Source organism: Phacochoerus africanus, chromosome 9 (assembly GCF_016906955.1).
Source record: "Phacochoerus africanus isolate WHEZ1 chromosome 9, ROS_Pafr_v1, whole genome shotgun sequence".
NCBI lineage: Eukaryota > Metazoa > Chordata > Mammalia > Artiodactyla > Suidae > Phacochoerus > Phacochoerus africanus.
This window is the reverse complement of record NC_062552.1, coordinates 89,471,054-89,483,262: the sequence shown is the minus strand read 5'-3', so window position 1 is coordinate 89,483,262 and position 12,209 is coordinate 89,471,054. Positions and strand designations below refer to the sequence as shown.

General features: G+C 49.5%; 1 protein-coding gene across 2 annotated transcripts in view; it reads left to right on the top strand.

Moving 5' to 3' along the window:
* SLCO3A1 (solute carrier organic anion transporter family member 3A1) overlaps window positions 1–12,209 on the top strand; it is a 322,035-nt gene that overhangs the window by 245,566 nt on the left and 64,260 nt on the right. For both annotated transcript variants that reach the window (XM_047795306.1, XM_047795305.1), the window contains exons 3-4: window positions 542–640; window positions 10,261–10,524. In XM_047795306.1, coding sequence (XP_047651262.1) covers window positions 542–640; window positions 10,261–10,524 — 363 coding nt within the window. The remainder of the gene's footprint in view (window positions 1–541; window positions 641–10,260; window positions 10,525–12,209) is intronic.

Here is a 12,209-nt window from a genome sequence, read left to right as displayed (position 1 = left end):
CTTTGTTATTTGCTAAATTCAAGGCCCGTAAATATTTCAGTACATTTGCGAATAATTTGTGGCTTCAACTTTCCTCACTTCACAAGAATTCCTGAGTTTGCACAATGAGTGCTGCGAAATCTCAACACTAAATTAAATGAATTACATCAAGCCAAAAAAAAAATGTGAAAGCAAAATTATAAACATCCTTTCAAAAATGTTTGTGGAGGAAAAAAATGATCTCATAGCAGACATGAATATATTTTAATAGGTTTGAAGTGGGGTGGAGTCCTCTAAAAGTGTGCTTGGAGCCCACAGTCATCTCAAAGCAACCCATCAAAAACTATAAAATTTCTGCCTAGTAGTACTTTAATAGAGTTTCCAAAAATGTGAAATACTACCTTCCCTCTCTAGGATTTTTAGACTGATTCCTCCAAAGTCATTTGTCTAATTAGACCTCCCATCTGATCAATGTAAAAATAGTTTTCTTGAGCTTTGACTGTTTTGCTCATTGAATGGCTTCTGCTTTTAATCTAATCTTGGTTTTCTCTTCTTCTTTCAGGTATCCTGTTCACGATGCTGGTGTTTGGACCCGCCTGCGGATTTATCCTGGGATCTTTCTGTACCAAAATCTATGTGGATGCAGTCTTCATTGACACAAGTAAGGAGTTTTATCTCAGTTTCTAAGCGCCATCCATAAACCCTTCCACCACTTAAAGGAGCCCCTGCCTCTGGGTTCTAAGACCTTCCCAACTCAGCAGCAGGATGTGTAGCTGGTGCCGGTCTGAGACTTGAGAAAAGAGCATGAGTGGTGGTTCACAGGACCTGGACTCAAGTGTGTGTTCTGCCCGTGTTTCCTTAGGAGCCAAATAAATAATCCATTGTCATTGATTTTGCTCCTCAAATCTGAACGTTCCTCATCTGTAAATTAAGAGCAATAAAATGTACATCTGCCTCACGGGGCTACTGTAAGATACATCAGAGAACAGATGTGGAAATGCCTGGCATGTCACATACTCATTGAACACTGGTCCCTTAACCCACACGAGGACCCTGTTTTCTAAACGAAAAGTTGAAGTACTTGTTCTAGAAATGCAAGTGTATGCATGGGGTCAAGGGGACAGGATATTTGAAAATCATTTCTGTAAGAAAGATACTGTTGTAAAGGGCTTTATAGAGAAACACACCACACCTCAAGCCCATTTCAAGCAACACTTCTTGTGTTCTCAGCAGCAGGGGCAAATGTATTTCTCAGCTTGCTCTGGGCCGCCCCTCCCCACCCCCCAACCCCGATCCCTGAGCACACTTTGATTAAATAGACTACTGGTTGAGATGGGCTAGGCTATGTAGTGGTAATAGCCAGTGCTCAAATCTAAGTGAGTTTATGCAACCAAAGTTTATTTCTCAGCTGTACCATATCCAGTGCAGGTTGGTGGTGTTGGCAGGGTGAGGCTTGCCCTCTAGGACCCAGAAATTTCGTCTGACCCCAATCCACCTGGTTGCCAAGGCAGGAAACCAGACTGTGGCACACTGAGCAACTGCTCAGAAATGACATGTATTGTTTCTACACACATTTCAAAAGCCACAGCAAGCCACCTGATGTATTAGCCTTCTATTGCTTTGTGCTAAATTATCCCAAGCTCAGTGACTTAAAACAATCATTATTATCTCTCAGTTTATTTCTCTGGGTCTGGAATTCAGGAGCAGCTTAATTAGCTGGGTGGTTCTGGCTCAGAATCTCTCAGGAGGCTGCAGTCAAGGTGTTGGACTGGTCTCAAATCATCTGAAAGCCCGACTGGAGGGGCTCCGCTTCCAAGCTCACTCCATGGCTGTTGGCAAGCCTTGGAAAATCAGCTTTCAGGCTGGCTCCCACCAACCGCTCTATAGGGCTAACCTCAGCCTGACTCTCCTGGAGCCCTCAACCCAAGAAAGGGTAAGATCACCTGGGACAAAGCCATCGTCTTTTTATAACCTAGGCTAAGAAGTGACACCTCATTGCTTCTGTGGCACCCCGTATGTTAGAAACAAGCCACTTGTTTCTGTCTGCACTTGGGAGAAGGGATCATTCCACAAGGACATGGATTCCAGGGGTGGGGATCATTGAAGACCATCTTGGGACTGCCCACTCTGTGGGGTCACAACTGCATGCTCGAAAGAGGACACTGTATTCCTGTGCATCTTAGCTAGTTGAAAAGCCAAGTTTCCTGTCTGTGAAAACAGTGCAGGAAGCAGGTCCAGCTTCTCTTCCCCCTCCCAATCTAGTCTCAGGATCAATAAGGACTCTCAGTCCCCCGGTTCTCAATTCATCATCTCTCGACAGTACTAAATTTACTAATTCACCCCAAAGAAATAATGTGGTTTTAAATCCGATCAAGTCACTTGGTGATTCACTCCATTAATCCCACTGATATATTTACTTGTAGCTAATGATGTTACAAATTTCCAAAAGGGAGGGGAAAAAAAAATCCAATGGAGCCTTATTTATTTATTTATTCTTTTAAAGCACTGGGTCTGTTCAGGCAGTGATTGTATGCTGCCATTTTGTAGCATTGGTTGGCCCTTTGTGCCATATTCCTGGCGAGCAGGTGGCGGGGTGGCCTGGTCAGAGAAACACACCAGGGTGGGAGCCAGCTGCCATCTTGCTTCTATGGATGAAAAGGCAGCTTACACTGCTGCACCAAAGGCAGCACAAGACAGAAGGGGAGGGAAGCGGGCACATTCCCAGGGCCACAGGGAAGGCTGCCTGGGGTGAGAAGGCGGATGTCCAGGCAGTATCCTGCCCCCAGCATGCCAGCCATGCCCCCCTTTACTCAGGGCTTGTGAAATGCCAGAATTCCATAGCCGCAAGCACCTCAGACATCATTCACTTTCAGCTCTTGCATTCTATAGACCGGGAAGCTGATGCCTAGTGAGAGAAAAGGCTGTGCCTAATCTAAGGGATGTATCCGAGCCAGCATGTGGGTATTTCCACTTCCAGATCCCCCCTCGCCAAGATTCGTCTTGGGGATGAAATTGCATCTTTTCTCAGTGCCTGGGATGACCAAGAAGTAGACAGGTGGCTAGAGGGTATCCCCTGGGTGCACCCTTCCTTTGCTTGGGCTGTTCCCTCAGGCTGGACCGCTGTCCCCACCCTTTCTGCTCCACCTCTGTCCTCGCCCTTCAGGGCCCAGTGGGAGGTGGTGTCACCCGTGGTCCTGGGCTCACTGGCAATTTGACACCTCCCCACCTAAGACAGAGGGGCTGTTTCCATTCCCTCCCGGCATCCTGCTGCCAGCAGCCTTCTTTTCTACAGAGTTAATAGTGGACTTCAGATCTAATGTTGCAGCGTGAGTCTCCCTCTTTGTTTGCAGCCTTTCTGAAGGCCCCGGGAGGGCTGGTGCTGCTCTTTACCAGCAGAGGGCAGAAGAATATAATTTATTCTATTCCAAGAGCCAGCCACAGAATTCTGTAGTTCCCAGCAGTTTTTATTGTTTCTAATCCAGCGGTGGAAACTTGTCATTCTGTCTCTGGGTGGCTGTATTTCAAGGAATGGGATGGCCCTTTCCTGTCTTTTCCTCACCCACTGAGACTGAGCCGGTCTATAGGGCCATCGAGCTGAGGGGAGCGTGCCCTTAAGCCTGCATATACAGGGGCCATGCATGCAGCCATATGTTTCTGAAATTCCAGCTGAGACCTGGGCAAAGGACCTGGGAACCAGCAGCCTGGGAACTGTGCGAGGTGGGCAAGGCAGGTCCCTGGAAGGCCCCTGTTAGAGGGCAGATGGCGGACAGAATGTGCTTCCTGCCTGGTAGCCTGACAGCTGCGGAGGAAGCAGGGTTGAAAGGGAGAGATCAGTGAGACCCTGGTTGGAATGTGTGTGCAGATGAAGCTGGAGGTGCCGGGGAGGTGGTGGGTTGTGAAAACAGGCCAGCTGTGGGCCAGAGAGACCCCATGGGCAGCTCCCTGGGAGGGCTCCATGGGCAATGCTTAGACACGAGGATTCTGCCGCCACTGCTTTTCATCTGTGTTTGATCCCTCTGTGGCTCCCTTTCCCCTCTTCTTGAAGAGGACGGACACCGCCTCTGACAGCCTGGGCAAGGAATCTTTTTAGAATATCTTTGTAAGACTGAGACCAGTCAAGGACAGGACATAGAAAGAAGGGCTTGGCAGGTCCCGTTGTGGCTCAGCAGATTAAGAACCTGACCTAGTGTCCATGACGATGTGGGTTCGATCCCTGGCCTCACTCAGGGGGTTAAGGTTCCGGCATTGTCACGAGCTGTGGTGTGGGTTGTAGATGCTGCTTGGATCCTGCATTGCTGTGCCTGTGGTGTAGGCCAACAGCTACAGCTCCAGTTCTACCCCTAGCCTGGGAACTCCCATATGTTGCAGACTCTTTAAAAAAAAAAAAAAAGACGTGTTTGGTAGCAGAGTAGGCCCCTAAGTGTTCGACTGATCAACCCTCCTTCACAGTGTGGGTTTAACAGCTTGATGACAATGGCAGACATGAATCACCTGCTTCTTAAAGCTGTACGTGAACTGCCTCAATGGAACCTCAGAGCATCCCGTTGGAGGGCGGGCCCTGCTGTGATCCCCTTTAACAGTGGAGGTGTTCTCCCATGGTGATTTTGTGTTCTGGGGTCAAATAGACCTCCTTTCAGATCTCAGCTGCACCCCTTTTGAGCTGTGTGATCCTGGGGACATTTGTCCTCATGGGTCTGTGTGTGTTTAGCAGAAGTTAATCCTGCAAAGCACTTAGCAGAGTGCCTAGGGGGTAGGAAGCATACAGTAAAATTAGGGGTAATTAGGAACCGAGAGGTAAACTCACTTCCACAGCTACTTGGATTCAAAGCCCAGGCCTGTCTGACCCCACACTGGGCACCTGGCTGCCCCGAATCCTGTCTAGGAGTTTAGCCAGAAGGCTTCCCACTTCCATGAACAAAGGAACATCTCATGCTGAGATGACCTGCTTTGGCCAGCAACTCCATACAGCCTAAGGTACACCAGCCCGCCAGCCCACCCTGCTCCAGCTGCATAGCGTCTACAGCTGCAAAAGATATGTCCAGCTGTTAACTTCACCAAAAAAGATCAAAAAGCATAGAATCTTGAACTCTCTGCCACTCTAGGGCTGGCTGCTGCCACCAGATTCCTTCATGTTGGACTAATGAGCCCCACGGCTGGGATTCTGAATGCTTCACGCTGCCCTCCACCCCGAGACCCTTGCTGTCTCGAGTTTCTAATTAGGTCTGTACCTTAATGATACTCTTGGAATTCTCGAGTCCCACAGCAAAAGTTTTGCAAAATAGGTTAGACAAATAGGTATATGGACTGGGGGAAGCGGGGGGGGGGGGGGGACTGCTCAGAAAGCCAGTGTATGGCCTGGGATGAAGTAAATGTTCCCAAGCTGCTTCGATCTGCCCTTCTCACAGTCTTGGGTATCCTCATGGGTGGGTTGGTTGGTTAGCTTTAAACCGGTTTAACCCTGTTCCCAGGGATTTGTTGTTGTTTGAACCTACAGTGGTAGTGGTCCCTGGAAATAGGGAGAAATCGCAACAAAGCCCATGTGTTTATGTGACCTTCAACAAAGGGGACAAATAGCTGCCAAAAGCTTGCTCAGCTCACCCAGCGAAACCACAAGGCACTCCAGACATCAGATTCCAAGGGTGAAAGAGTCAGATCAATGGATTTTATAAAGCAGAAATCCTAACAAGCCCGCTGATGCCTATGCAAAGTCAGGCCCACCCGGTGCCAGCCTCATGGTGGCCCACTGTGTGACCCTCCCTGTTTCCTCTGCTTCCTTCTCAGCACATTTTCCTGGGGCCTGGAATGACCTGGGGCAGAGGGGGTAGGCAAGTCGCTGAAGGGAGCTTAGCCAGTCCATTCAGAGTCCCCTGAGAATGTTGTGCCTTTGCTCGGCTGTTCCCATGGCCCAGGATACTGTCCTCACCCCGTCCTTTTCAGCATCTTTCTTTATCCGTGGTTCTACCTTCATTGGCAGTTTGATACATTCTACGTAAATGAGGCAGACAGGTGCTCTTTAGTTGTGTTCTGGGCAGCTTCCTGATAGCAGCCTTTGCCAAAAGGCTGAAACTGCAGTCGTTTTAAGACACTAACGGGACCCAGATAGAGACGTTTCCAGGCCTTGCCTCCTACCTGAACCTAAAAGAATACCTTTGCTATGCTAAGCCTGCCCAGGACCACTTTTCTTAAAGGGTATGAGTTTTTGTGTCCTGAGCCTTTTGTACTAGTCAGGGCAGGCCAAGTTATGCTGCCATGATGAATACCCCCAAAATGTCAGCACTTGGAGCACTTAAAGTTTTTTTCCTGATCGTGTTATATACCAGATATGGGTCAGCAGGAACATTTTGTTCACTGTAGCTTCTTGGGTATCATCTTAGGGAGAATTTCACATGCTTTGGGACCAGGCAGGAAAAAAGAGCGTGGGGGGGGGTGTCACACAGCAGCTCATCCATGCCTCCACACAGAAGTGACGTTGTGTCCCCTCTCTCTCATTTCATTGGCAAAGCTGTGTGGCTCATGGCCACACCTAACTCCACAGTAAGGGAGGTAAAGTCTTCCTTGTTTTCAGAGAGGGAGACCCGTGCATCCAGCATGCATGCTTTGCCAGTCCACGTAGAGAACTTACCCTCAACATCCATGATACTAGAACAGTATCTGCTGGGCAGTGACAGTTGCCAGGAAAGTGGGAAGAGATATCCACCTTCACTGCCAAAATGCCTCCTCAAAGTACCATTCATTGTGGAAATGAGTAGAGAAAAGTGCCTCCGAGAAAAACATTTCTCAGGCCTGAGTCAAGCATCCACGGTCTTCCCAAAATTGAAAAGAAGCTCCACTCAGGAGGCCCATGCTGTCCTGAGGGCAGCAGGCTCCAAGCTGAGGGATTTCTTCTCAGAGTGTGATTTCTCTCCCTGCCATCGTCCTCTGGATAATTGAAATGGAGGGGAAAAATCAATACTTCCCCAAATAGTCAACTGTGATTTTCCTGGCTTTGCAAAACCCTGCCCTCCACATGCCTCCCTGCAGCCCTGTCTCCCTCTCCTTCTCAAGAGGCAGGCGTGGAGTTGCCGTCATGGCTCAGCAGTAATGAAACTGACGAGGAGCCATGAAAAGGTGGGTTTGATCCCTGGCCTCACTCGGTGGGTTAAGGATCCGGCATCACTGTGAGCTGTGGTATAGGTCGCAGACGTGGCTTGGATCTGGTGTTGCTATGCCTGGGCTGGCGGCTGCAGTTCTGATTTGACCCCTAGCCTGGGACCCTCCATATGCTGCAAGTGCAGGCTTAAAAAAAAAAGAAAGAAAGAAAAAAGAAAAGAAAAACCAAGAGGCAGGCGTGCTCTGATGCTCAGGTACCCTTCCTGGTCTTAGGAATCACACGCTTTCCACCTACAGGCACAGGCACAGGGAGAAGGTGCCACGTTCATGTAAACATCCGCTTCCTTCAGTGCAGCCCTCTCCCGGGGATGTTTTCTCACACGTAGAGCAGTCACTAACTTCCTTTCTACAATATGGCTTTCCATGCGCTACTAATTTGGTTCTCCCCAACAACTGCCAGGATTCCTCTCTCCCTACTGGCTCACATCTGCTAGCTTTCCATCCCCCCCTTCATGGGGCCAGTAGACATAGGGGGAAATACATAGCTCCCTCTTCCCGTCTTTTGTTTTCATTCATTGCTTGGCAGCAGGTGAAGAAAAACAGTTAAGTGACGGGTGCAAACAGTGTTGCTACCCGAGGCAGTGTGACTTCCTTTTCTCTTGTTTGCGTAAAAAGGTTTTCAAGATCACCCAGAGTTCTCCCACACCATACTGCTTTTTAAAAGTCTGTATCTTAAAGGAATTCCCATCATGGCTCAGCAGGTTAAGAACCCAGACAGAGCTCTCTCTGAGGATGCAGGTTCAATCCCTGGCCCCACTCAGCAGGTTAAGGATTTGGCATTGCTGCAAGCTGTGGCGTAGGTTGTAGATGTAGCTTGGATCCTGCGTTGCTGTGGCTGTGGAGTAGGCCAGCAGTGGCAGGTCCAATTTGATCCCTAACCTGGGAACTTCCATATGCCACATGTGCAGCCTTTAAAAAAGAAAAAACATCTGTATCTTAAAATTTGCATTTATATAAACATATCCCTGAAAGTAAAAAACAAAACAAAACAAAACAAAAAAACAGAAGAGCTCCCGCAGACAAAGAGCCTACTGTGTGTGAGGAGATGTTTGCTCATTACCTCTCATCCTGGTAACCACTCTCCATGGATATCATCTTTATTTCGCAAATGATGAAACTAAAGGTGGGAGAGGGTAAGTAACTTCCCCAGCATCACATGCTAATAAGTAACAATGCAGGGATTCAACCCCACGCCCACCTGAGATTTTGTACACTCTCCTCTCCACTGTGCAGCAGTGCAAAAGCATCTAGTCCATTCTGGTGCCCTGGTTATTGCTGCTGGGTTGATGTCAAGGTCTCCAGGACAGAGACCACTGATGTCCCAAAGGCCACCTTGACACCTACCAGAAGAGCTGGTGGTCGTAGCCCATTGCGCAAAGCATGGGAATTAGTGGTCCACTAAGGCCCTCCAGGAGCCCAAGGATCTTAAAACAAAGACCTAACAGTCAAAAGGAGAAGAGCGTGGCCCTTGGCACCTGGGTGCTTGTGTTCCCAGGTTCATCTCCATAGATGTGAGCAAAGCACCTAACCCCTCTAAGCCTTGATTTCTCCATCTACACGAAGTAGGACGCTAAGGGCTCTCCCTTGTAGGGTTGTGGGAGGGCTGGTTGGAACACCTAAGAATGCACTCTGCATAGTGCTGTGCAGAGTCAGCCCTCAATAAAGGATGGCATTCCCACTGTGCTCAGTGGGTTAAGAACCTGGCATAGTGTCTGTGAGGGTGCAGGTTTGATCCCTGGCCTTGCTCAGAGAGTTAAGGATCTGACGTTGCTGAAAGTTTTGGTGAGGGTTGCCAAGGTGGCTCAGATCCAGTGTGGCTGCGGCTATGGTGCAGGCCGCAGCTGCAGCTCTGATTCAGCCCCTAGTCTGGGAACTTATGCTGCAGGTGCAGCCATGGGAAAAAAAAAAAAAAAAAGATGGCTGCTATTTTCATTACTGTTAACTAAAGAATCTTTAGAGATGCTTTAGAAACAGGGACACGCTCATCTGGTGACTGTGGTCATCTCTCTTCCCAAGCCCGTCCATCCATCCGGTCCAGACCTGCAACCCAGTTAGCTCTTAGCTCATATGCTGTGGTCCAGGTCTTTAAGAATTTCTTTCCAGGCTCCAAGGGTATGAGATTATCATTAAAGGAACATCTACAAGCAGCTCATCTGAGAGAGATGCTCTGAAAGGCAGTCGTAGAGAGAAGGGAAAACACCAACCAAGGGGTGAGATCTGGTTGTCGTCTTCTTGACTTCAGTTGGCAAGTCAAAGAAGTAACAGCGCGAGCCAGCCGGACCACATGCTTGCTGCATTTGAGCATAGACATTGGCTGCAGAGCTTTCTCCTAGAGGCCTAGCCCCACACCACAGGCCACCACCAAGGCTGGAATCAGCCCGTCCCCTCACAGCTTGGAAACAGGACCCTTGCCATAAATATTAAGCCAACATCCATGAATTGCTTAAGCACATACTACACACTGTTTTGAGCACTTTCTGCTTGGCGTGGCTCATTTGATCGCCCCAGCTTGGTAAGGGTGAGTACATCATAAGCATCTGTATTATCCAGACCAGTCAGCTGAGCCACAAAAAGTTTACATCGCTGGCCTGAGGTCGCACGGTGAGAAGTAGGCAGGATTTCGATCCAGGTATCCTGGCTCTTGTTTTCCAGTCAGTGCCGCCTCATATGATCTGTGAACAGATTTAAGATGGAGTGGGGTGTGGATCCCAGGTTAGCTGCTCTGTAGGGGGTGCAAGTGGTATGCAGAGTAAAAATAAACCCTTAAACTATATATATATATATATTTGCTTCCCTGTGTTTTTGTTAGCAGACCTTGGTAACTCTGCCAAGCCAGTTGATTCCAGCCTAAATTCAGGGGGCGTCTGGCTTCTCACTGTTTTTGTTTAGACTGATGCAGGCACAGGGTTGGCAGGGAAAATAAGGAGAAAAAGCGATCAGCCTTCAGCTTGGGGAGAAACAGGAGCGTGGGTGTGAAGCCATAGGCTGCTTTGCCTGCCGTCCAGTCTTCCCCATCCCAGGCCATCTCCAGAGCCCTCAGCCCATCTGGACAACTGGTTCCAGACCTCTGCCAAATGCCGGGCCCCACCAGGTCCCCTCCCGTCCCGCTGACTGTGCTCTTTCCGATTGCAGGTAACCTGGACATCACCCCGGACGACCCCCGCTGGATTGGAGCCTGGTGGGGTGGCTTTCTGCTCTGCGGTGCCTTACTCTTCTTCTCTTCCCTCTTGATGTTCGGGTTTCCACAGTCTCTGCCCCCGCACTCAGACCCTGCCCTGGAGAGCGAGCAGGCCATGCTCCCCGAAAGAGAATACGAGAGACCCAAGCCCAGCAACGGGGTCCTGAGGCACCCCCTGGAGCCGGACACCAGCGCCTCCTGCTTCCAGCAGCTGAGAGGTAAGGGTGCCCAGTCTGTGGGTGGCACTCAGGGCCGGACACTGGGGGACTTGAGGTTGAATCACCTTGGTTTTGAGTGAGTCCTGTGCTTTACTTACCCCTGAGAAATGAATGCACTTAATAAAGCAAAAGCAGGAGTTCCTGCTCTGCCACAGTGGGTTAAGAACCTGACTGCAGTGGCTCAGATTGCTGTGGAGGCATGAGTTTGAGCCCTAGCCCAGCACAGTGGGTTAAAGGATCTGGTGTTGCCAGGTCACAGCTGCAGCTCAGATTCAGTCCCTGGCCAGGGAACTTCCATGTTGTTCCATTAACAACAACAATGACAACAAAAGAGAGCTTCCATTGTGGCTCAGTGGGTTCAAAACCCAATATAGTGTCCATGAAGATGCAGGTTCCATCCCTGGCCTCTCTCGATGGGTTAAGGATTCAGTGTTCCCACGAGCTGCGGCATAGATCACAAGTGAAGCTCAGATCTAGCCTCGCTGTGGCTATGGCATAGGCTGGCAGCTGCAGCTACAATTCAACTCCTTGCCTGGGAACTTCCATATACCGCAGGTGTGGCCCTAAAAAGGAAAAAAACGGGGAGGGCAAAAGCAAAGTCACTATCATTTAGTGAAAGGGCAGCAGACAAACCTCCGCAGCTGAGACCCCAGTGGCTAACATAGCACCTGCTGTATAATAAATATAAATGTCTGTAGAAAGAAGAAAGTGAGCCTGGAAAGGAGGGAGCTGGACACTTCACAGCACCCTCTTGAGCTCTTTCAGGCTACTTACAAGAGCATTGAAGCAAGAAAGGACTTTGAAGTCGGTTCCCTTTGCCTGATGCAGGCATTCTTGAAAAGTCACATTCGAAGTGCATTTCCTTAGCTTCTCTCTGTCCTCCCCTCCCCTCCATTAGAGATGAGAGCCGTGTTCCCTGGAAAGAAATATTAACTCAGGCTTGATAACGGAGCCACACTTTAGAATGCTGCAAAGCGCTCATCATCATTTCTGGAAGAAAAAAGTGCATCTTTTCTGACAACACAGCAAGGCCCAAACAGTGATGCAGAATGCAAATGAGGGGTCCCCCCAGCCCCCATGGCTTCCACATTTGGCACAGTCTCTTAGAGGTGGGGCCGATGACAGGGCAGGCTTGAGGCAGCTCAGCGTTTGTCCTGGCCCTTTCCCCGCCGAGAGGTATGTGCAATGCTCCCTGACTCATAGGACCCTTTCCTGCCGGGTGTCCTGAAGAACCTGCTGGATTTGGAAGTGGGCAGGGGCAAGGCTGGGGTTACTTCTCAGCAAGGCTGGGGTGTCTGGGAAAGAGGTGGACGGTCACCTCTTGGCAGGATCCGGGCACACAGCCAGGCCTGCCTTCAGCCGCTGCCCCCATGGTCTTGCAGTGCTCCATTTAGAGATTTGATGAATGTCTTTTTACTGAGCTTCTGTCTGATGAGCTGCACTTTCTATGGAGATGCTTGAGAACCCCAGGCAACCTTGGGCTCTGACCCCCATTCGGCCCTTCTCTGGCTCTGCGATCATTAACTTCTCTGCGCTAAAGCTCCGCAAGTGTCAAGTTGTAACACCGTTCCTCAGTGACAATGTGGTCATGAGAATTCAGACACTGCCTGTGGAAGACTGTCTGTTAAAACCACTAATACCGTGAGCCAGGGAGGAATTCAGAGAACTTGAGATGTTTCCCAGAA